General features: G+C 45.2%; 1 protein-coding gene across 2 annotated transcripts; it reads left to right on the top strand.

The window, feature by feature from the left end:
* The first annotated feature begins 4,441 nt into the window (after positions 1 to 4,441).
* Positions 4,442 to 25,134, top strand: klhl21 (kelch-like family member 21). 2 transcript variants are annotated; one of them, XM_035382850.1, is made up of 5 exons: positions 4,442 to 4,766; positions 11,985 to 13,065; positions 20,390 to 20,795; positions 22,747 to 22,819; positions 23,291 to 25,134. In XM_035382850.1, exons 2-5 carry the CDS (start codon positions 12,039 to 12,041, stop codon positions 23,636 to 23,638), a joined length of 1,854 nt encoding a protein of 617 aa, XP_035238741.1. In that variant the 5' UTR covers positions 4,442 to 4,766; positions 11,985 to 12,038; the 3' UTR covers positions 23,639 to 25,134. The 2 variants fall into 2 exon arrangements, with proteins under 2 accessions (XP_035238741.1, XP_035238742.1); XM_035382851.1 differs by lacking the exon at positions 4,442 to 4,766 and adding an exon at positions 8,929 to 11,561.
* The last annotated feature ends 202 nt before the right edge of the window (positions 25,135 to 25,336 follow it).

The following is a 25,336-nucleotide window of genomic DNA, read 5'->3' as shown; positions in this document are numbered from 1 at the left end:
TAAAACATATCAGCACAAAAATATTAATAGACCTAGTTAAACACATGAAATACAGATGATACCACATGTTTGAACTTTGTGAATTTGTGAATGCATTTTTAAGCGTCATTAGAAAAGTGCGTATTACATGCATGTTATTCATACTTTTAAAAAACTGAATTCAATAAATGACAGCTGCTACCTTCAAGTGCAGCAGCAGCATTGGTTTTGCAGCATTAACTTCAGAATTCAGCAAAATGGGAAATATTACCTTACTTACATTATATTACTATTACTTACTTAATTTGTTTAGAACTACATACATATACTGCTTTATTGTGTTCTACTGTAGATCTAGAGAATTTCATTTTTCATGGATGTTTCGCTGGTGAAATCTAGTTTTATTTCTGTAGCACTGAGCATATTTGAATAAACTGGGATACTCCTAATTATGAGTGTAATTAGAGTTTAATATTTAGGAAGACTTACATTGTAATTATTCATGGACACCATGTCAGCGAAGTCTCAGTGATAACTGATTTGCATTCCGTTGCAAGTCAGTGTTAAGGGCAAATGTTGATTAAAGTCAGGCCTTTGTCATACCTCCAATTGTTCTTTTATTTCAACAAATGAGGACCTTTTATTTCCCAGCATTCCTCAAGGTGACACAGCGTACGGCAGAATTTTAAAGAGGGGAAATCCAATAGGACACTCTGTAATGAGGAGAAAAGGTCAGGAAAAAATAAATGTGGCTGGGTGGCCATCAATGAGCCTCCTTCTACATCAATGACAGGGAAAAACTCTGAAGAGGCTCATCAGTGCCGACAATCTGCCTGGTGTGAGGCTTTCGCTCTGAAGCAAGCCACACACTCTGCTGAGGAAGACTCTTTCAGCTCAGCCACAAAAATGACTGCAGATCCCAGAGCAAATCAAAAAAGCTCACATTAAATATTCTTTATAACTGGCAGGAATCCTACTGAGATGCAGCTTAAGTCAAATCTAAGAATAGCCAATGAGGGTGCAATATATGCACGCATGGGAGGATAACTGACACACATGCGCACATTCACGAATATTATACTCAAATAAAGATACGGGCATAATTATTTCCTTAGCAGGGACTCAAGCAGGAATAATATTTGTTTTCCGAAGGCCTTGGAAGGAAGCGGATGGTAATGGGGCCTGGGTAGGATCCAAACGTTAATGAGATGGTACGGAATTCTGACCACCCACCCAAAAGGCACGGAGGCACTGCCTGGACCGATTCACTGTGTAAACTCAACAGGCAGATTCAGATATGAGCAGCTCCCCTGTCCTTTTAATTAAAAAATTTTAAATAAATAAATCAGTAGGAGGCTAATCTCAAGACTTCTCGTGCCAACCACTGCTACTGTAACTGAAGCTCAGAGCCTTTTCTATGGCTGTTACTACAGTATTGCAATACACTGGCAACATTGCTTTGCTGGTTGGGAGGTGTTTTTTTTAATGAAATGGTATGCCAAAATTCTCTGTGGTTTTACAAATGATTGTATAGGTTGTGTTATAGGTTTAGTAGAGGCAATCTATTCGGACAAGCTACCCAACTGTAAATTCAGGTGCGTCATTACAAAAATGCATTTACGAAAAAAGCTTATTATTGCAAATACTGAAATCTTAAAAAACTGAATTGGACAAAGAATATAAGTTCTAGCTAGTACCATGATAGTGCTAGTCACTGGCTACCTGCTTATTTTTCTGCCCATGCTTAGCTAGTTGCATCCTAACTGCATGGTTCAAATGAATTACAAGCTACAGGTAAATGTAAATATAAAGGAAACGTGAGTAAGTGAGAGATGCAAAGTACATTTAAAGCACGTGCTTCCACACAGGTGTGGTCAGGGACACTGTAAGGGGGAAGGGGAAGTTAGGATGATTCCTAGGGCCATGACGGATAGGGGCTCTCAACAAATTTTAGAACATAGATTTTCTGGGGAGGCAGGAGGATCCAATGTGAAATCTTTTCAGGGGGCCCAAAATTCCTGATGGTGCACCTTGGGCATGGTTCCTGAATTAATTAAGCAATTAACATTCCATCATGCTTCTGGTTCTTTATAAAAATTCTAGGCAGGCCCAGTGCCCAGTATTCTGCCTACCATGGCAAGAAGAAGCCAGTGACTTTGAAAGGGTTGGTTGTTGGAGCACATTTGGCAGGAGCTTCAATGCTCAACTTGGAGATGTTGTACAAGGAACAGCGCTAAGGTGATGTGGACATGGGAGTCTTAAGGCTTCCACATGCTTCAAAGGTACTGGTTTGTATGACGCATTGTCAGACCATGTTTGACAATGCTGTTGTTCATACCTTTTCTGAAGTAGGTAAACTTGAAGGTGGGGGGAGAAGCTGTCTGTCATAGAGAGGGGTGGGAGTTTATACAAGAATTCAGGGTAGGTTTGTCGTCTGCAACACTTGGGGTCTGGGCCAATGATGATAGTACATTGCTGGAACTGTGAGAGTATAGGCCCTATAAGTCTGCTGTGCATATGGAGGCCAGCCGAAATCCGAGCTGCAGATGTTGCGATCGATTCTGGATCCGTGCCAGACACATTTCGCAATCTTCTCACTTTTTGTTCAGATCTTTTTTGCAGTAACATGGAGTTTTCAGGATTGTTCAAAGAGAAAATCTTTCAAATATCATTGGTCAACTTCGGGAAGAACAATACCTGCCAATACAACGTATTAGACTATGTCTGCATTTCTGAGTATAATAGTCGGATTCTGAGAGGTTAAGCTCCATTCCAAAGCACACTGAAACACAGCCATACTGCAATACAAGGATACATGCTTTGATATATGGGGAAATACATACGGAAAGTAAGCCTTAATGGGCATTTACATATATTGTGAACATTTTGTAAGGAACATTTAACATTTCACACTGCGGCAGAGAGAACAAACTGTTCATGCATTGATTGCATTTTCATTTTGCACAGAATAAGCCACAGGGGCAATGCTGGACAACTTGACCTTGTGATGTCAGACGAAGTGGACTGCAGTCATCTTTTTATGCGCTCAAGCTATGTTTGCACTTGCCAAATCCATGATCCATTCGAATTTGTCATCCTGGATAACCTGTCGCCCCTTTCCAAACGTTGACAAAGAGTCGTTTCTGAGTTGCCCTGGGGGACGCGGTCAATCAATATGGAGCTCCAGAGTTTGGAAAGAGCAGTATCCGCAGCTCCCACCAAGCCTGCCAGTAGGCTGTAGATCTGAACTGGGCCCCAACGCTTACATTAGTTTGATGATAAATGCATGTTTGAGAGCCCACATTTGGCTTAACGGAAAATGTATCTACAGAGACAGAACGGTCATGGTTTATGCATTTGACGAAACAAACAAACAAACAAACCTGCTCTACCGGGAAACAAGTAAAATGCACTCGATATCTGCGAAGTAGCACGACTCAAGGACTTTCAAAGTCTTTTGCCGTTCTTAAGCAAGGTTGTCTACACCGAAGGAAAGTAGGCTGTCCTACTCCCACGACTGAAGGCCTGAAGTTACAGTCAACCTGTCTTCGAATAAAATACGATATCAAACAATGGAGGTATGCTGGTAGGCTAAGCCTGTCAATTTAAACGCCTACGCCAAAATGTTACAGCTTTGTTTTTGTTTTTCTTCAGCTTATCCTCATGCACTAGGCTTACACGAATCAAAAAGAAAGTTAAGCGTACATTTGGGGTAATGCACATCTAAGGATAGTCCTTTTTTTTTTTTACCGCTCACAAATTGAATAGTTTACTGGTTTGAATGAATGGCTCTCCTGTAGTAGGCTAATCTCTATGGTGTAATTAATAGCCGAGCTGCTACTGGAAATCCCTAAATATATCTATAATCTGATTATTTATTCCACCGGTTAATCCAGTAAAATACATTCTGTAGCCTATATGTTAAATAATATCTAATAGACGTCATAATCTATGTCCATACTTCATCGGAATAATGCTAATTTTACATTGTTTACATATCCTGCACTTCCATTGAATCGAGAATAGATCAACAGAATTTTGGAAAAGTGGCGAATGTCGTAGTGTTTTAAATATTGTAGCTGTTTTTCATAGTTTGAACTGAAACTCGCACTCGCCTAATACTGTGTAATTATATTCCATCTTTTGGAAATTACAAAAAGACAGCGCCGGGGGGCGCTGCGAGTCTCTGGACAAGACTCTCTCCCCTTCCCGTCTATAATGGCGGATTTGAAAGGTGATCTGCCAATACCATGCGCAAAAACCAATTGGGTTTATACGACCTCAACCCTGTCACTCCGTTGTTTCAGCTGAGGTAATTAGATGGTCTCAAATATAGGTAGACTTTTAAGATGTAAGCTATCCGTTACTTTTTAAAAGAGTTAGGCCATTTTGGAATAAACGGTAAGCAAATAACGATCTAACATATGAAAGCTGACACACAACATTTTATGTTACTAGCTAGGTAATTATTTTCAGAACACATTACATTGAGTAATAAACACGTGTGTGCGCGAAAACAGTCACATTTGTCATGCAACAGTTTTGCGACATTGAAACTTGCTGAAACGTCACGCAGCAGGCTGTGCTTCACCCAATGAGGAGTCAGAGAGTGTTGATCTGGCCAAAACTGTTATGGGTTCATGGCAGAGTGAAAACAAGACGAGGAGAAAACTGTGTGCTACTTTTAGGTCAAAGTTTCTTTTCGGAAACTTCTGAATCTAGCTATACGTAAAATTTAACAGCCGAAGCAACCACTTTTTAAAAGAAGCGTTAAGATATTTACTTGGGTAAGTGAAAATCGGCTAGTGACTGTCTGGTTTTGCCTGTGGATGGTGGAGTGGATGGGCTGATTTTCGTCATCAAAGCTAAGGAGCAGGCGATGTTTTGCGTCGCGAGCAGTCGGCATGTCTTGTGCCCCGAGACAGAAACGTCGATGTGCTGCTTTGTGGCATTTCGGTTTGTTTATAACGTGTTTACGATTTGCGTTGTGTTTTGGTTGTCGTTGGCTTTGAAGGGCTGGATGTATTGAATGTCCCGCAACGTCAACACAATTACAAACCCTAGCTAACAAGCATGGACATATTTTACGTGTAACCATTTGTTAAACGTTGGTGAGGTTGGTAACGTGGTTGTTCTTAATTCCATTGTTACGTTTTGAAAACATATCAGGGGAATAGTAATGCTACCTTCAATAATCCGTTTTCAGAAAATTACCGGACTAATCTGTATTATTGGCTGTTGAAATTGCAACACGTCTCGTGAGATCCTTTCCTGTAGACTGTTTACACCCCCCATCTGTCAATTTGAAACTCATTAGTTTTCTTATCTTATTTAGCCATTAGTCAGAGTCATATTGTCATTCCCTACTGTTTCCTTACGTATTATTGTTAGTTGCTCTTATCACGTATCATGAGTCATAGTCGTTCTTCACAGACAAAAATAACCAGGCATATGCATAGGAATAAACAGTGGCTACATTAAATAGATTAAAATGGCTTTGTAGTTGGTGGAAATTTGGGGAATAGATGCACGTGCCCGAAAGTTAAATTATGCGTTCCTTTGCTGTGTTGGCCTATATTTGAAAGCCCCTTGACCACGGACAGCTGGAAGAAACCATAACTAATTCCACGCTTGGGGACCGGTTGCTTACTGTTGAATAGGCTACTCCTTTGGAGTGAGCTGTGAAGCTGCTTCAGAAGGAGTGCGATGGCTCAAGCGGTCCTTTGTTGTAAAACGTTGCCTTTTTATGGCAAAATCACACTTGGCTGCTGAAAATGGCGGTTGTGCTCATAGAGGGCACAAGGTCGGTTCTGGCTGGGGCAGGTTGTGTCTGCACTCTGCACGTGCCTGTTTTGTGTTTACAGAACCACCAGTCTCTGTTGCCGTATGGACAACAGGTTCAAAGCCTCAAACCAGTGCATGTTTGATTGAAAGCCTTAAAGCAGCCATGGACCAGGGGATCACTGACAGAGAGACTGACATGCCCATTTCACAGAAAGGGTCGGGCTCATTTTTTCACTTTTTTCGTTCTGTCAAATAGCCTAGTAGGCTATGTTCAACATTCCTGTAGTCTCTTAGCAGCGGTATCGTGCAGCTGCAATGTTACATGCCTTGTATGGTCCAGCAGCAAACGTTGTATACACAGTAATATAGTCTGGTCCAAGGGTTTTGTACAAACTAGTCTTTTTGTTTTAGATGAAACATGGTTATTATTTTCAACGTGTGTGTGTACCAGATTTCTCCAGCAGGGGTCAGCATCAGTTGCTCTGATGTACTGTACGCTGGTGGACGGAACGAAAAGGCTGTTTTTGATTTAGGTTATTCCGTTTATTCAGTCTTGCTGTCCAGATGTAACCTAGCCTAAATTCTTGCACTGCAGCCCCTCCTCCCCACACACACTTTCCCCCTTGACTAGGCTACTGTCTTGTCCCCAAATCTCTCTAAGGCTGAAACTGTGCCACTGGTGTAGATGTTATCCAGGCTAATCTGTTTCATGTTATTACATTAGTCTGCCTGTGGAAAGTGTTGTTGTATGTGATTCACTAGGTAGCTGAATCATTAAAATGCGCTTTCCTGCTCCAGGGTAAGAAATGTCCACATACTTTAATCTCTGATGGTTACCATTTGATTCAGTTTTTTTCATCTATGTCCTGGAATCAGAGGTTACGTTGTAGAGAATTTAAAAATGAGCTCCCAGAGCAGCAGGGGCTATTCATCCCTGTTATTAAGAAGCGGCTGCCTTTTGAAACTGGTTCAGGATGTGACTTGGCACATGATTAGTCTGCTGATGGTTATATCCAGTCTTTGAATGTTACATCTGCATACGCACACTTCAAGAATGAATCAGCAGTAATGTCATACCACCGGGAGGCATGTGCTATATTCTGGAAGAACTCTGCGTGTTTGTGTGTGTGTCTATGGGGGGGTGGGGAGTCATTCATTAAACAGTGGAATCCTCAGAGGTGTAGGCCTTCCTCTGTGTGTACTCGTTTTATTTTTTGAAAAAATGGAAAGCTGTTCATCCTTTTTGGGAGGAAAAAAGATGTCAACATTGCACCTTTCAGGTGTTACTGCTTTATGTAAAAAGTTCATGGTGTTTGAAGGGATGGGCACAGGACTTTCTGAGGATTGACATTTATAATTACCAAAGCCAAAGGCCAAATAAACTCCAATTAAAAACAAAGTATAGGCAGTATGTTGTGCTGTTGTCACAATGGCTAATTTGGTTTCCCGCTACGGCAGCAGTATCGACGCTTGCCCCTGGAGAGCCGCAGGGTGGAGAGTTTTTTTCCCCACTCTAATTCAGCACTTAATTGATCAATTAAAGCAGTCGATTGCAGTTAACTTATCTCACCTGGTTTTACGGGTCTGAACCGATTGCTGATTTTAAGGGGGAAAATAAAGATTAGCCACTCTGCAGCTCTCCAGGGACAGGAGCAAAAACCACCGATCTGCAGTGGCTTAAGTTCTTCAAGCTTCAACTGAACGGGGCCGCAGACGTGATGAAAATTTAACGAGCTGTTTGTTTAATTAATTTTTAACTTTAGCTCGGAAGTGGTGCCAGCAACAGAACCCGGTTTATCAATGCTGGGGTTTGAGTTCAGAGGTCAAGCCTCATGCGGTTCGGATCGTACAGTAGGCCCCTAAGTGGGCATGCCACCATTTTGGGTCATCTTCAGAATCCTTTGTCAGCATGAGCATTTACAGTTTAGCCATTTAGCGGATGCTTGTAGCTAAAGCCACTTACAAAAGTGCATTTCGCATGGTAAGCCAATAGCATAAGAGCTACAGGTGGGTCCAGTCATATTCATGTGCGTGTCACTGTCAAGGCACTTGGCTCAAGTCCTGAGTTTTTATGCATTTGTTTATTTTTTGATTGAAATACAATTGAACCTTTGACCCCTAAGTGGTGAACCAGCCAATACCTGTCTTATTAAACCTGAAATAGGCTATCTGTAATCCACATGAGTGAAAGGAAAAATTCAAAGAGCTAGCTCTTTTTAAAGCGGTTTTAAAATAGTAATTTACCGTTGATTTGCATAGTATACCATTTAATTTGCATTGAGAAGGCCAAAAAGAATTTGGACATTGACCCCAGGGAACGGGTAAAGCGCAGCCAACGTTTAGGAAGAAATGTTGAGGTGCATTTTGAGTTCAGAGACGTCTGCAGAAGACAGGCAGCGAGACCTTCCAGACTGACTGGGCGAGGTCGTTCCTCCGTCGGATGGTGTGGCGGTTCGATCATTGCCTGAAGATAGCAAGGGGCCGTTCCATTCACAACTTGGTATGCCAGTGTGAGAGATTCCAGCTGAACACGCGCTGCCACCAGAAGCCAGCGAAAGAGCGTGCGAAAGCGGCGTGACACGTGCAGGTTTTGGCAAGTTGAAGACCCGGGCTGGCAGCGGCATTCCGGACCAGGTGCATAGTGGCACAGGCTGGCAGGCTGGTAGGCCGGTTACAGTAGACATTACAGCAGCCCACTCAAGGGCACAGCCTGAGACTGCCCATCTCCCCAAGGGGTGAGAGAAGGATCGGGGGTCCACGCTGTTGAACGCGGCAGACGAAGTGGAAGAGGATGAGGACGGAGCCGGGTGACTGTGCTTTCGCTGAGTCAGGCTTGACTGTGGGGGAGAGCGGTTTCGGTACTCGAAACCCAGTTGGTTTGCCTTGAGGAAGTTAATCTCTTTGGTGATGGAGAGACATGGATACTTAGGACACGGACAGGCAAGGAGTCCGTAAACAGGGCAGCAACACGATGACGCTTCTGTGTTGTGTAATCGGCGCATCCGTCCCTGGGGCAAAAGTGCTGAAACTTTTCCTCCTCGTATTTAGGAGGGTTGTTCTCTCCTGGGGACTCGCACTTCCTAACTTTGGAGGATGAGCGCACACCTTGGCTCGGGCAGCTGTGGTGCCGTGACACGGAGGCAGCATGTGGCCTCCCCCCCCCCCCCCCCCGGTGGGGTGCATGTGTGGCATGCTTTCAAGTGGGCGGGGCCTGGGGGTCACGTGGTCTCCACACAGCCCTCTGTCTGAGCTCCCCTCCCAGTCTACACATACCGAACCAGCCGGCCCTCCCGCTTCATGCCAAGTTATTATTTTGTCTGCTATTCTCGGTCGGGGGTGGTAAACAGAAGCCTCATAATCACCCCGGTTGCTTAATACCCCCGCAGGTATTTAGGGAGGGGAGTAGGGTTTCCTCACGCTCTGTGCTCTCTAAAACTGCATCGGCTCATTTATGATTTCTGCTGTCAGGTTTGACTTTGTGGCTGTTTGTGTTTCTCTTTTGCTTCTAAGATTGGCTATTTTGCACGCAAAGTTCTTCATTTAAAAACGCAAGCACACAGTACAAATGCATTCAAGTGTTACGTCTCTGCAGTGAACAGGCAAATTCGCATATTCAGCTTGGGTCTAGCTGAATGTCAGGCTGCTGCATTGTAGGAAATTTGTAAGCAGCCGCAGACATTTTGCCCATTCATTCAATCACCAATACTTGTTAAAAATCGACATTTGAACCTCATAGGTTGGAGAATGATGATGAGGGATGAGTCTTTGCACCATTCCAGAAGGTTCTCTGTGGTACCCTTGAGCAAGGTGGAACAGAGTTCATGCAGAGGTGGCACAAAGCGTGACAGGTTATCACTATTTTTGCTTTACGCGGAGCTTTGAGTCACAGGGACGTTCGCGTGATTGTACATCAGTGGATATCGCTGGCATTAGCCCAGTCGTCCTCTGCGATGTGGAATTCAGGGCAGAGGCACTGCGGGGGCTGTGCAGATCTGTGGTATGACCTGGCCGGAGATCAGACCCATTAGCATTTGATGTGAGGTCACTTTCTCAAACCACTAGCGCTCTGATCCGGTTGAGCAAGTTACTCATTTGCCCTCTACATAAAAAGATACCAAAATCTGATTAGAAGGAATTTGTGAGAATGCAAGTTATTTTCCCTAATACAGTGTTTATATTATCCTGGATATGCAAGTTCCGAACATACTTCGAATAGCATCCGTGATTGGCAAAGCGGACTGTTATTTGACATTTTACTGGCTATTTTTTCTCGACAGTCCCTGAAGATTAGGGGTCAAGATTTAGCCTACCTCATGTAAAACTAGACGTTTGGTTGCATTAGGCCTATAAAGCAGGCAGCCACCCTAGGCTACTGCTAGCCTTTTCCCAGCTCAGCTTGTATCAGAAGCCTGAGAACAGGACAGGGAACTGCGATTATTGCCCTTATCGTACCCTATAACCTGAAGCCGTAAAGCGCGGTGTCCAGGGTGGTCCCCTTTCGGGTAGCCAGTAATACTGGCTTCCACCTTATAAAACGGTCTTAACGAGCTTGCGTGTGCGGCCCGGGCTCCGTTTGATCTCCGTTGAGCCGCGCCTTGTGAGATCCCGGGGCGGAATGCGCGCCAGGCCCCTCGGCGTCTCGCCGGTCTTCCCGTCCCTCGCAGCCGAGCGCTCCGGGCCTGTCCGTCCGTTACGAGATCCTGGATCCCCCTGAGATTTCGAGCGAAGGGGTCGAGCTGCGCGCGGGCTTGCCTAAAACCACCTGGAAATTTGGGATATTTTTAGCGGACCTGTTCTCGTCCCAGGCAAAGTTTGAAAAAGACCGTGCGACTAAACGAACGGTCGGGAAAATTAGGCAGTGCGAGCACGGCTGGTCTTCCTGTCTGATCCACATGCACAAGAGCAGCCGAGCTCAGTGGTGATCCCCTCCTCCTCCCGACACCTGTGAAACAGACACAGTTTTAACTGAAGCAAACGTATCTGCACTGCTTCAAACTGATAGTACTGCATTAAGAGGACATCCCTCTTGTAACACTCAGTGATGCACACTTGTGGTCCCCTGTGGCCTGGAGAGTTGAGGTCGCCGTGAGTGCTGGACTGATAGGTGATGCTGGAAGAAGGTCAAAGGTCAGCATTAAATGGAGCTTCCTCTGAGGCCGTGTTTGAGGGGAGCCATATTTTTAGAAGAGGAATGTGTCAAAGCTCTTTTGTTGAAGGCTACAGTCTGCAATCATATACTGCCAAAATAAACCCAAAATATTTGACTTGTTTTGGTCCCGACTTAATGTTGTGGTTATTGTTTTACGCTGACACTTTCTAAAAATGTTGCATTCTAGTTTCAGTCGCAACTTGCTTACTTTGTGCATGACCTCTTTTTTTATTCTAGGATAGTTTTTATTCTAGTGGGCCAAATTTTGATGAATAGGCTCGGTTGTTTGCTGGGAAATCTGTGTTTAGTCCTTACCTCTAATGACGAAAAGCAGTGCGTTGCACATGCTGGAGAAGTCATTTGGGATGGCTTATTCCTGTACGTGGGGGAGGGAGGAGGTGGTTGATGTAATCCTCACAGTGTGAGTTAGGAGGGCATGAGGTGTACAGCCGCCCCCACCCCCGCTCTCTGAAAATGGACACAGCCAGAGTATTTATAGCCTTGGAGCAGAGCACGGCTCACTTTCTTAAACACGTACCAGGAACTGCTCACAGTCACCACAGTTTGGCTCGCACCTTCTAGAACATACCGACTTTCTTCCGTCGCACTCTGTCTTTCTTTCTTCAGTTCCCAAAAGGGCTTTTTGCAGGTAATTATCAATCTTCATTTCTCAGCGTGTCTGAACTTTCTGGATGTGGAGTTTTCTGAGTTTCAGGGATTTGTCTTGAGTTAAAACTTATTGGTCTCTACTAATCCAAGTGTATAAATTTGTTAGTCTTTGTAGAATGTATGAGCGGTAGTAGTCCTTTGTACACCTTTATAGGTATGAAAATACTTTATTGGAGTACTGTAGACTGCCATGGCATACATTATTTTGGTTCTGCATGGTGTGCTTACAGCAGTGATACCATGAACTGAAACTTGTTTAAATGAGTTTGTTGTGGTGGTCCTGAAATGGTGTTTAGAGTATCTTCTTGGGAATGGATCTGCTTATTGGGTTTTATAGAAAATGTATTGTAAAAATGTATGTGGTTTGTGGTAATCATAATGATGACTTTTTGTCTCTGTGTAGATGGTCACAGCCGTTTGAGCCCCGAGAGAAAGAGAGAGCAAGAGCGCCGCCCCGATGGAGAAGCCCGCCATACAGACGCAGCCCTCCACGCTGCCTTTCTTCGACACCTCCCACGCCTTCAACCTCCTTCGCGGGATCCACGAGCTCCGCGCCGAGCGCAAGTTCTTCGACGTGACGCTGTGCGCCGAGGGCCGGGAGTTCCACTGCCACCGCACGGTCCTGGCGGCCGCCAGCACCTACTTCCGCGCCATGTTCGCGGGCACCCTGCGCGAGAGCGCCATGGACCGCGTGGTGCTCCACGAGGTGTCGGCCGAGCTGCTGGGCCTGCTGGTGGACTTCTGCTACACGGGCCGCGTGACCGTCACCCACGACAACGTGGACCTGCTGCTCAAGACGGCCGACCTCTTCCAGTTCCCCTCCGTCAAGGAGGCCTGCTGCGCCTTCCTGGAGCAGCGCCTGGACGTCTCCAACTGCCTGGAGATCCAGGACTTCGCCGAGGCCTACGCCTGCCGGGACCTGGCGGCCAGCGCCCGCCGCTTCGTGCTGAAGAACATCGTGGAGCTGGCCAAGGGCAAGGACTTTGAGCGGCTGCCCTGGAAGCGCCTGCTGGAGTTTGTGTCGGACGACGGGCTGGCGGTGGACAAGGAGGAGACGGCCTACCAGATCGCCGCGCGCTGGGTGAAGGCGGACCCGCAGCGGCGGCTGCACTACTGGCCCGAGCTGCTGCAGCAGGTGCGCCTGCCGTTCGTGCGCCGCTTCTTCCTGCTGGCGCACGTGGAGAGCGACCCGCTGGTCTACCTGTCGCCGGCCTGCCTGCGGCTGGTCAGCGAGGCCCGCGCCTTCCAGTCCTGCGAGTACGACCGCCACGACCGGCCCTGCCAGCGCATGAGGCCCCGCCCCTCCACCGGCCTGGCCGAGATCCTGGTGGTGGTGGGCGGGTGCGACCAGGACTGCGACGAGCTGGTGACCGTGGACTGCTACAACCCCCAGACGGGACAGTGGCGCTACCTGGCCGAGTTCCCCGACCACCTGGGTGGCGGGTACAGCATTGCAGCGCTAGGCAACGACATGTATGTCACAGGTAAGCACTGGGGGGGGGGACTTTTTATGCATCAGTATGGAAGGCCTTGCCAGACATGAAAGAACTATCAGCACAACAATGTCTGGACATTTTCAGGATTTCATACAGAGTTTTGCTCTTGATTGTTTAATTAGGCTTGTTATTTACTTGACCAACAAATGCAGATTGTGCAAGTATACTTGATGTAAACATGTTGCTGTTGTCTTATATAGGAGTCGACCAGCATTAATGCGTACAGCTGTTTAAGAAAATTAAGCTACAGTACCTTTAGTTAATGAAGTATACCCAATTAATAATTAGGAATGAAAATCAACATAGGCCTATATACCTACCATCCAGGTGTGGAGTCGTAACTCGTAAGTGAACTTGGAGGGGGTACATTTTTATCCATCAGTCCAGAAGTATTTTTAAGGCATTTAAATGGGATGTTTACCACACAGTTTCCTTAGTGCAATAAATGGTGTAGTTTTCAACCATTCATACCACCCCCTTAAGTGAAGGTGCAATAATAATTGGAGAATACTGGCTAATTGACAGACAGAGCGAATCATTTGTTTTCTCCATATTTCGGAAGTTACTGTCACACTGTTTATGACTTGGTTTAGTCTTGTTTTGTTTAGGCTTATTGAACTGCAGCCTCCAGTTAATCCTTTCAAACTGGAGGTTTTATCCATGCGTGACAGCATTGTTTGTGGTGGGGATTTATACATGGATGGATCATACTTAATGTCAGGACCTACATACCTCACCTCACCAGTCAACCTGTCATTATCTGTGCGGCGTATGCAGACAGTCATTGCTATCCACGCGCTTTTGAATTCTTGGGAAGGTACGCAATGTCTATGTGGACGTGGTGTGCAACCTTAGTATATGCCGCACAACACCGCTCCAGATATTTACGAGTACTTCGCGGATGTATGAAACAGCCCTAAGAAATGACTTTCATCGTCTTTAGTAGAAAGTCACCCAGTTAAACACTCAACGCAACTGTTATAGTCTACACGTCAGTGTCACAGCATGTTTCTTCGTGTGGCAGGGCCTCCTGTTTTCCCAGTTATGAAATAGCGCTTTTATTAAATTTCGCTGAGTGAGGTACAGGAAACCACCTCCGGGGGAGGGGGCACGTTGGGAGGGAAACATTTTGGAGCCGCCCTTATGACATGGAGCTTCCCAGGTGCACACAGAATGAAACCCCGTGGTGGTGTCAGTATAAATCTGGATGACTGGAATACCAGGTTCAGTAGTTATTCCAGGGATTGGGATTTTTTCCTGACTTTTTTCCTGCTTAATCGGGAAATACTGATTTCTCGCTGTAAATCTCTTGATGTGTGTGGTTATGGCATCCAGTTGCCGTGTGGTTGAGACATCCAGTTCAGCCTCTTCCGTGTTTGGACTCTGTTCTCAAGCAAAGGGATTATTTTTTTATTGCAGAGGAAGCCTGGGTCTCGAAAAGGGAAAACAAATAGTTGGCAGGCGCCGACAGCAGCACTATTGCTGGCTCGTTAAGAGCACACCGAGCTGGTGGTCTCCTGTTACAGAGGCTACACGGAGATGTTTGGGAAAAGGTTACCCGCTTACTGACAACCACTGGCCTAGCCAGACTTTTTAAATTATATGGCCAATTTGACCAGTAGATGGCCACAAATATGGGCGCTTAAATATAATTAGACTGGTTTTTCAATATCCTAACATTTATGTCCGTTTTGAACGGACATTTTGGCTGGCAATATGAAAAACTGACTGACTGGCCGCCTTGGCCAAAGCGTGCGTACGCGCAGTTGACAACAGCTTGATTTAGTACCTGGCTTAGTACAAAGCTCAGCTTTGTCAAGCTGTCCACCACAACTCCGGAGAATGCAAACAGAACAAAAAAAAGTATCTGAACACTTGGGCTGTCACGCTCACCATGTATGCCGTCTGAGTTTGTCTGTACCTTCTAAAATTTGCGCTCTCTTCCGCGTATGTCTCGCAACCTTCTTAATAAAAGCATACACTTTGAACTTAGCTGACTGGTCCAGCTGGTTGGAGAGAAGGGAAGGTATGGCAGTTCTGAACACGAGCCAACGTTTTTCTGAAAATAAAAGTGGTCTCTTAATCTTTTTTACGGTGGTACAATTACAGCTAATGTTGACTTAGAAGAGACAGGCCGTACAGATGCAGTGTACAGGACGTTTTCGGTTGTACAATTTCAAAACATTCGGATTCTTAAGTCAACTTGTTTAGATATTGTGGCGGCGAGATAACCATTTTTGCTTTCTCCTTTATTGGAAAAACAAGCGATGAAATATGTGCGCATTTGCGCACGACTCCTCTGTCAAAGCAGGTAGCCTATTTGGTACATAGACACCCCTGTATGGTATTCCCTGGGACCCGACGAAGTGCTTGTCTTCATTGCTGAACCTAATGGTGCACGCCTAACACGGTATAATAATAGGCTACTGCCTATCATAAAGTGTCTATTTTAGCTTAATGTTTATGCCTAGACCGATTAATATTTTTTTGTTTTATATTAATGGAATTAATTTATTTTACAACAGTTTAAGGCAGAGGGTTTCAATACAGGGCAGAAACTGTGGATGTATGTGCTTAAGTAGTAATCTAATGAATTGTAGCTAGAACACAGTATAGGAGCAGCACCACGTAGGCTACTCGTTCCATTTGTAATTGCATAGAAGACGATTACGAGAAACTGGTACGGATAGGCCACTGGTAATTGTGTAGTACTTGTTTTTGCACCCCCTGCTATAGCCCCCCCCCCCATAATTGTGATGACAGCCCTATTGAACACTGCCAACAATAGAGCAGACCAATGCCAAATCTACGGAATGGCAAACTGCCGGTATGAAGACTATCCTCGTCCTTGTGCCGTAACAAAATGACATCCAGATGTCACCCACGATGAAGTAGGGACAGCTGACCGGGATAGAAGCTCACGAACGCGCGTTTCGCTGCGGTCGTAATGCAGAAATGCACAAGGACATCTTCACAGGACACACGACCGTACACTGCTTCGCTTCATAACGAAAACTTGAGATTGGAAACACTTCATATTTCTCCTACGATTTTTTTGTTTTGTGTTTCTTGTAAGAGTTGTCGTATTTGCAACTAAATATTGCTGCGCGCACGCGTAGCTGATTCTTGGAACTTTACTCGAGCCGATTCACCGATGTTGCCTACCTCCTTTACGCCGGGCACCCACCGCACGCGTCGCGTATGCGTCGCGTAAACAGCAGGGCGAAGCAGCACGGCGCGACGCGTAGGGTGTCTCCACTGGTTCCGTTTGTGTCGCGCAAAGGCTTGCGTAAAAGCTATATATTCCTAGTAGCTCTCGCAGTCTGCAGTGGGCTTACATCGTGTATTTCACGTTTGTTCACGACTGTTGATTATGGGTTAAGTGAATACTTTGGTGAGAGACCTTTTTCAGTTTGTTAATTTGGTAATATTTCGTTAACTCGTAAATAGCCTACGTGAGAAAGTAAACGCTTTCAAGAAGTACCATAAACTTAAATCGCAACGTAGCCTGCATAACAATCAATCTCAAACTGGATTAATTTATTTGCTTGGTTAACAAGCGTGCCAATTTCATGAAGAATATGTAATGATCATAATAATAATAAATAATCCGTAATCAACCATTGGGAATTCCCGTGTTGTCTTGTCATTCACGTCAAAACATTTATAGGATCATATTTAGTAAAATCAGCTAATCATGAAAAAGACAGTAACAGTTTAATCTTGAAGAGATATGAACACCACAACGCCATGAACACCGGAAGCTTTGAAGTACAAGTGCGATAGGCTACGTCTTTCTGTGGTGTATTTTCAAATTTACCCCACACCCTCCGCAAAATAAGACAGCGAAACTAAGTTTGCCTTTTCCCCAGGTTCCAGTTATTTATTTATTTATTTTTACAAAACGAAAAGGCTTGTATTTTTTTTTTTTGGTGCTTATAAAATATCTGGGAGGTAACTAGGGACACACCCCCAGTAATATAAGGATGAAATATAAATCAGAGCATGTATACCTAGCATTTTAGAGCATATTTCTGTGTATAAACAGGCCATCGTGACGCGCGACAAGCCGAAAAAATAGAACTGAAGCGAAAAACTACGCTTCAGTTCGCTTGTGTCGCGCGAGCTTCGCAGCCGGTACGCGACGCGTTCGCATCTGGTGGAGACGACGTCGCCCGCTGCCGTTGTAATAACAGTACTTCAACTACGCTTCAGTTACGCGCGTAATACGCGCGTAGTGCGCTCGCGGCCGATACGCGTGCGGTGGGTGCCCGGCTTTACCCGTACCATAAAGCCAGTACGCGTATGCGTTTATCGCTCGCTACGGATGAGTTTGGGTGGCAAACAACACCGCAGGAGACTCCCATAACGCCCTCTGAAACAGCTAACGACGGCCGAAGACGTATTACAAGCGGACTTAAGGGCGAAAATAGGCGCAACCATTTAAGCACGTTTCATGTCTAAATATGAGGAAAATGCAAAGGCTAAATGTTCTGCATTGAACATTGTATAATACAGGGCACAGCTTTACTCGTTTGTTTCAAAGTTATTCTGGGCCAATGGGCCCATTTTCCTCGAAGTTTTAAAAATTCTATCAGCGGCGCCTCTATGTATGGGGAACGTCGAGTCTGTACTGTTTTGATGACTTATATTACATTGTCTTCACACCGCAGTTAAAAAAAAAAATCAGAATGCGTTTCTGTATAACCAAAGTTTGAAAATGGTTAGGGTCAGGTTGAAATAGAGCTCAAGTCCAATAATGCTCAGATACAGAAACAGGAAAGTGAAAAACCATGCATATTTTTACTGAACTTTATTTAACCAGGGAGTCTAATTGAGGTTAAAATTTAAGACATCAAATGTGCTTACTGTTCTGATCCTGAGATCCTGTGGTCATTGGGGAGATATTTGATCTCTCAGTATTGCAGAGCAGGGTCAAATGACTGTTTTCAGGGATGGACTGGTATTTTAGATAGCTTACATGTTTGGAATATGCATTTGTCTGTATGAACGTCCTACGCTATATGGGTTGGTTGCCTCTTTTGGTTTTATATGGTTTTTATACACTGTAGTGCATAATTATTTGGACAGTGACACAGTTTTTTTTTTTTGCTTTGTATGCCAGCACACTAGAATTTTTAAAATAAATAGGCCTAATAAAATGAAGCACTGAAAGGTTGCAGACTGTCAGCTTTAATTTGAGGGCATTTGCATTGCATTTTTTTTTTTTTAGCAAACTCTAACCTGGCTGTTCTGTTATTGAGGCTTATCAGTGGTTTGCATCTTGTGGTGAACCTTCTTAGGTTATGCTGGTGTAGTCTTCTTTATAATAGTCTTTTACACATCTATCTGAGAATATTAAGAAAATCTCTTGAAAAGCAAGTATAGACTTTATTGAAAAAGTTGGTAAAAGAGCTTATGGGAGGCAATGCGGAGTCAATTTCGGCGTGAACACAGTTTTATTTTGTGGGGATATCCAACCTTATGTCAGGTAGCCTATCTTGTCTCTGGAAAAAAAACTGCAAATTCATCACATTTGTCAGACGAAAGCGATTCTGTGTGTGTTTTAAGGAGAAGGATTTATTATTCTGTCAACTGTTGAGGATAAAAAGTGGGAAGTGTCTTTGTTTTTGGAGATAAGTCTGGAAAAATATGCTTGCCTGGCAGTTTTGATGCATTGATTGTAATTGAAGAGGTTCTTTTGAAATTGAAGTCAATTTGTAGTTTTGTTTTCTAACTTTAACGTTCTGCTCTTCGACACGTTCTTTTAAGAACTGCCATCTCCTCATTTTCCCAGCAGGACCTAGGCCTAGTTTATTCAGGTTTTTCAGCCTCACAATGCTCTGCTGTTCTGGGTTTGATACTTATTTGGTCCTCGTGATGAAAGACAACAGCAACAGACTCCAAATGCAAATTCCCCACCTAAAATAAACTATAGACCTTTTGTCAGCTTTTTTTGTGCATGAGCTTATAAAGCAAACACACACTGCTGGCCAAGAAACAAGTGAGCAGCCAATTGTCCAATTACATTTGCTCCCCTGAAATGTGGGGACTGTGTATAAAAAGGGCTGCAGTTCCTGCACGGATCGCCCAATATGGACGTGAATGCCCTCAAAAGCTGGCAGCCTGCACTTTAACCTCATAGTCATTATTTTATTTCAGATCCACTGTGCTGGAGTACAGATCCAGAGCAACAACAAAAAGAAAAGTCACTGTCCGAATACTTACGCACTGCACTGAATGTTAGGCTATACATTCTTAGGTGCATTTGTGCTCTTTCCTGACTTTACAAAACTGTGACACTGACAAAAAAACATCTGTAACCTTTATTTGGCCAAATTTGCTTCAAAAGTTTTGTAATTATGTTGAGGTTACGACCTGTTTTGTAAGAGAGATGTGTAAAATACATAAAATATCGCGTTTATAAATTCATTTACTGTTCAGAGAGAGAGAGAGAGTGAGAGAAAGAGAGAGGGAGTAAGGAACCCGCACAGCTCCTGATATGTTGCAGTCGTTAGTGTGAAATTTGCTCTCTCCGCGCGGTAGAGGAACAGCAGCCAGGAGGTCTAATTACTGCTCCAGAGCACTGCGACACTGAGGAAGTGAGGCGGCAGCAGCTGGTCGGGCGCCTGTTTCTCCCTCCCTCCCTCCCTCCCTCCCTCCTTCCCTCCCTCCGTCCCTCCGTCTCGGTGGCCTGCCGTCCCACCGCTGAAGGGTTCCCCCTCTCGGCCTCGTCTCGTCTCTTCTCTACACCGGGCAGCCTGGGCCCCCCGCTGGCGGAATGAGCTCACTGCAACAGTTGGGACAGCTGAGTCACAGTCCATCTTCTGCCACAGAAGGAAAACTCAACCTGCTCAAACTGCATCTTGTTCCACAAGCCCTAAACTTTCAGCATTTATTCTGCGATGAATTCTCTTACGTCTACATTTACTTAAACACCCTCACATCCATTTGCCACTCGAAGCACTCTATCCTCAGTCTCCTCCTCTTGTACTGGTTATGTAATGACTCCTACTGTCAGTTGTGTCACTGGTATACATCGGTATTGTCTCTGCTCTTTGTCTAAACATTTGTGGAGCTCTTTTGTAAGTGGCTGTGACTAGAAGTGTCTGCAAAATGCTAAACCCTTTAAAGAGTAGGTTTTTTTTGCGGGATGTCTTTCAAAATTCTAAGACAGTGTTCTAGAACATTCCTTTCAGTTACCAGTAGTGATTGTTACATCAGCATTAGAACGTTCAGTTATGAACATTCTAAAGACACATTTGTGATGTCACACCTTAAATGCTTAAATGTAGTGTAATGTGCTCGGCAGGCGGCTCGGACGGCTCGCGGCTCTACGACGGCGTGTGGCGCTACAACTCCAGCGTGAACGAGTGGACCGAGGTGTCGCCCATGCTGAAGGCGCGGGAGTACCACAGCACCTGCGTGCTGAAGGGCCAGCTCTACGTGGTGGCCACGGACAGCACCGAGCGCTACGACCACACCCTGGACTGCTGGGAGCCGCTGCCGCCCATGCTCCACCCCATGGACAACTGCTCCACCACCACCTGCCGGGGTTACCTGTACGCCATCGGCTCCCTGACCGGCGAGGACACCATGGTCATCCAGAGCTACGACCCCGGGGCCGGCCGCTGGGCCCTGGTCAACTGCGGCCAGCTGCCCCCCTGGTCCTTCGCCCCCAAGACCGTCACCCTCAATGGCCTCATTTACTTTGTCAGGTAAGGGAGAGCCTCATGGTGCCTGGCTTACACTTGTATGCTGCACCATTCTGCTGTGCCTCTCTGCTACTCCTCCCTGCTATAGTTCTGTGCTACACTGCTTTGCTACACCTCTCTCCTATACTTCCCTGCTACACCTCTCTGCTATAGTTCTCTGCTACACCGCTCAGCTATACCTCTGTACTATTTTGCTCTGCTACACATCTTTGCTATACTTCTCTGCTATACCACTCCGCCATACTTCTGGGCTATGGCTCTGTGCTGTACTGCTCTGCTATTCCGCTCTGCTACATCCCGCTGTTCTCTGCCATTCGTCTCTACTATAAGTCTGGCAAGAGCAGTGCAATTCAGGGCGAAAACGAGGTGGTGTGTGTGAAATGTATCACACTTCTGTGAACCATGCTGTGAGAATCTGAGCAGTGTCTAAACTGGCACGCCCCTGGCGTGGGCTATCTCCACCATATGACTTCACAGCTGTGGAGAGCCAACTGTCTAGGGTTCATGACCATGTAAGGATCAGTGCCTGAAAGGCTTTTCTCTGAGAAACGCCTTCAGTGATCGGGCACCGTTTTGTACCCCAAGACGCCGTTCCTTCAAAATGAATATTTTGCGAGAGGGCGCGGAGGGGAAGAAACACTTAAATCCGGTTCACTTCCAAAAGCCCTCAGCCAATGAGAGGGTTGTAGAATGTTTTCAGAAGAGATTCTCTTCAGTGTGGACTGCCTAGTTTAAGGACGCACCTGCTGCAGCAGTTGCTCTGGTCTCTGAGAGTTTGGGGGGCTGGTTGCCTATACATACACTGAAGCCCATGACTACTTTAGACCAGTCTGAAATAGTTTTATCAGAGATGCAGATCTTTTTGCAAAACTCTAGGTTTTCAATTATATTTAGACCATTTAGATTTCAGTTTTTTTTTTTTTTTTTTACTTGAGTGGCACATCGCCCTGCCCTAAGTTTGGGGGGACTTCAAAAGGCGGGGTACATTCCATGTGTTAGTAACTGCCCATGAGTTTTGTTTTTTTTGTCTTTTCAAACCTGGGTTCAAAATTCCATCCTGCCGTTCTAGAATTTGACACTATATAGCCACAAGTTTCTGCTTGCATTTACATAAGCCAGATCTGCGCAGATCAGCTGACTAGCTTAAACTGGTGTTCTTAAATCACTATACAGGGATTTTTTGTTCCTGTAATAAACTTTATCAGGAGTTGTGAGGATGTGCTGAGTTATACAGGTCTGCGCAGATCTTGCCAACATGAACACAACCGCCATCTCCACCTCCCTGCCCTCTTTGCCATTAAAGCAAGGGGACCACATCTTAAGTTTGACAGTGTTCAATATGTGTGGTCAACTTGAGTACACATATTGAAAACAAATAGCTTACGATGAACAAAATTTAGCCTTTGATACCAGTGTTATTTATTCTTACACATACATTTCCCCATGTAGTAGTTATAAGCCAGTCTGACAAAATCTAGCTTGCGTATCCCCGTATATCCTTGTAATGAATGGCGTTAGACGATTGGTTTTGCATTTTTGCAAGAGAGCTATAAAGGCCAGGGGGTGATATCTGGAGCTGCTCATTCTACTTGAATTTGCAGATACGATGAAGTCAGCTTGTTTGGCTATGAAACTCCTACAAATTTCCCCGTGTATTTAGTAGTTAGTATAAAACTAGGTTGTATAGCCCTTATTTCCCCACAATCCTTACCACAACAAAGTGTGGCCATTTTTTCTATACGTGCGATAGCACTCACCCTTTTTCAGCCTGCATGTGTCTGCATCTCTAATTTACGCTGCATCTCTAATTAACTGACACCAGAGTTAAAGACAGGAAGGACCTGCGACGCTGCAGTAACCGGAACATTCTCAGAACGACGCGCTGGTCTCGCGCTAGCCGCTCTGGCCGTTTTGATGCGAGCTGGGGCTCACAGTAAAACGGTCTGTGTTGCAGGGACGACTCAGCGGAGGTGGACGTCTTCAACCCCCTTAAAAACGAGTGGGACAAGATCAGCCCCATGAACCAGGTCAGTGGTCTGCCTTTCAAGAATTCCCCGGAAACCGAGATGGAGGATTGCAGGGTTTGAAATGCAAATAGTACTGTATGTCAAGCTTTAGAAATTTGAGGTCCCATATCACAGCATTGTTTTTTTATTGCATGCGTGTTCATTTTAACATGTTTTTATGAAAGTAATTTAAATTACAGGTGTTTAATCTGTTTATGGCAAAAAAAAGACCTGACAAAGAGTTTTTGAAAAAAGAAATCCAGAATCCTAGATGTAAAGTTATAATATTAAATATAAAGACATAATGACTGGTTTTAAGAAAGTGTTTTCCCTTCAATTTCATGTTCATGGGAGTGTTGACCGTGGATCAGTTTTCTCTCTTCATACCCTGACCATATCCATTATGCACTAAGTGTAAAAACTGACCCTGGATCAGTGCTTTCTCTGAGACAGCGTATGAGCAGAGCTCCTGTTTGTGGTCTCCCCCGGCAGGTGCACGTGGGCGGCAGCGTGGCCGCCCTGGGGGGCCGGCTCTTCGTGTCCGGCGGCTATGACAACACCTACGAGCTGTCGGACGTGGTGGAGGCGTACGACCCGGCCACGTGCCGCTGGACGCACGCCGGGCGCCTGCCCCAGCCCACCTTCTGGCACGGCAGCGTCAGCATCTTCCGCCAGTTCATGCCGCTGGTGCCCAGCGCCTTCGAGCCGGCCGACGCCCCCGAGACCAACGCCATCCACCTGCACCGGCACCACCGCAACCTGGCCCTGCACAACCACAACCACAACCACAACCAGAACCACAACCGCGAGCTCAACCGCGACCTCGACCCCGCCCACTGAGCTCGGGCGCAGGCCGGTCGCCGCCGCCGCCAGCGGTCGCGTTTGCCGCGACGACGCCGTGACGACGAGTACTCCGCACTTTACCAGTCAAAAACTCTAAAACATCTAAACTCCAAACCGGACACCAAATACAGCTAAAGCAGTTAGCTGAGCTTCACATTTTGATTCCTGCATCGATTGAGCGGGAAAGAGAGATAGTCCTGTGGGGGCTGAGAGGACATTTGGACGTTGATCAGCACCCGGTGCCGTACTGAGACAGTAGCGGGTGGGGAAACTGAACACAATGTTGTGCTGCTCGGGATTTGTGCAAACTCATTCATTACCTGTAAGCTGAACTACGGTATCCCTGTAGATCATAGTGACCTCTTGTATATCATTGAGATGTCTTGGAAAAGGGGCAGGAACAAATACCTAAACGCCATAAGTTTAGGTATTCATTAGACTGTATGGTATTTATTCAGTCTACTTCACAGTAGGTGTATTTAGTCACTTGTTTCTGAATAGCTGTAAGAAACATGCATTAATCAGAAAACAAATATTTGTAAGAATACATGTATTTGTAAGAATATGTGTGTAATCAATAGTCAACCCTTTACAATAGAGACATTCCAAAGGCCAAAACACATTGCCCCCATGCTGAAATCACAGATTGGGACACCCAAATGCGTCATCCAATCAAATAGGGATTTATTGAGTCCTAGCGCTGCGCTAGCCATCGAGCTGAATTCATGTGCACGTTTCTGTGCAGCGCAGTCTATGCGCGGTCTTTGAGTCGCGTCATTTGCAGAGATCCCCTGTGCTATCGCCCATATGGGCCAGATGGCGAGGCCGGTCATGTCCGGTCTCCCCAGCGTTCCAGCTCCTCGTTCTCCCCCGACACGTCGCGAGACCCCGCCTCTGGGTCTGGCTTTGCCACGCCCACATTGTCAGCCTGCATGCGAAATCCGTCGCATCTTCCCGAGTTCTGGTCACTGGACAGATGCGGTCGGTTATTTTTATAGTAAATTAAAGAAGTTATTTATGTACATGTATTTATCTGTGTCGTGTTAAAGTGAGGATGAAGTTGACTGAAGGATGTTGGGGGAGATTGTTGTTTTTAACCGCTGTATTTTAAAGCAGTTAAAAACGGGACCCTTCCCTGATATTAACATGAAGTAACGGTGAAACTGAGTCTCCCATTGAGGAAGACACAAGGATCACTGCATGGATAACTGGAAGCTGCGATGTATTCTCAGATTTAATTTTGTATACGACGGTGTGTTTTGCAGGTAATATTAGTGAAATGTACAGTAAGCTGTAGAGGTCTAACCTGCGTGAGACATTATCTTTGCATTACTAGTGATTTTCTTTTTTTGTTTTTGTTTCTTTTTTTCATAAAAAGTGTTTGTGATGTGGCCAAATCCATTTTTTTGCCGTGCAAACCATCTGTGTTTGGGGCAAATAAAAGTGATGTTCTTTCAGTGCGATCTCTGAATAAAGCTGCGGGCAGACCTTCAGTTCTCTTCTCCTGTTCTTATTACCTTACCTAGCCTTCGTCTCCCAAAGAGTCACAGTTGCATCCGCGACTGGCGTCCTGACAGTTTTTTTTTTATTACAATTGGCAATGTTCAGCATTAAAAAAAGACAGCATTTCATTTTTAAAAATTTACGAAAACATTTTTTTTTGCAAAGTGTTACTTGGTGATGAATTTCTTGATA

Source organism: Anguilla anguilla, chromosome 11 (assembly GCF_013347855.1).
Source record: "Anguilla anguilla isolate fAngAng1 chromosome 11, fAngAng1.pri, whole genome shotgun sequence".
Taxonomy (NCBI): Eukaryota; Metazoa; Chordata; class Actinopteri; order Anguilliformes; family Anguillidae; genus Anguilla; species Anguilla anguilla.
Note: the sequence above shows the minus strand (reverse complement) of the source record. Positions and strands in the feature narration are given on the sequence as shown.

Bases quoted from the DNA above. Each gene is read 5' to 3' on its own strand.
- klhl21 (XM_035382850.1), top strand. From the start codon at position 12,039: ATGGAGAAGCCCGCCATACAGACGCAGCCCTCCACGCTGCCTTTCTTC. The intron at 20,796-22,746 runs GTAAGGGAGAGC...TCTGTGTTGCAG, and splicing joins GGCCTCATTTACTTTGTCAG to GGACGACTCAGCGGAGGTGG. The intron at 22,820-23,290 runs GTCAGTGGTCTG...CTCCCCCGGCAG, and splicing joins AGATCAGCCCCATGAACCAG to GTGCACGTGGGCGGCAGCGT.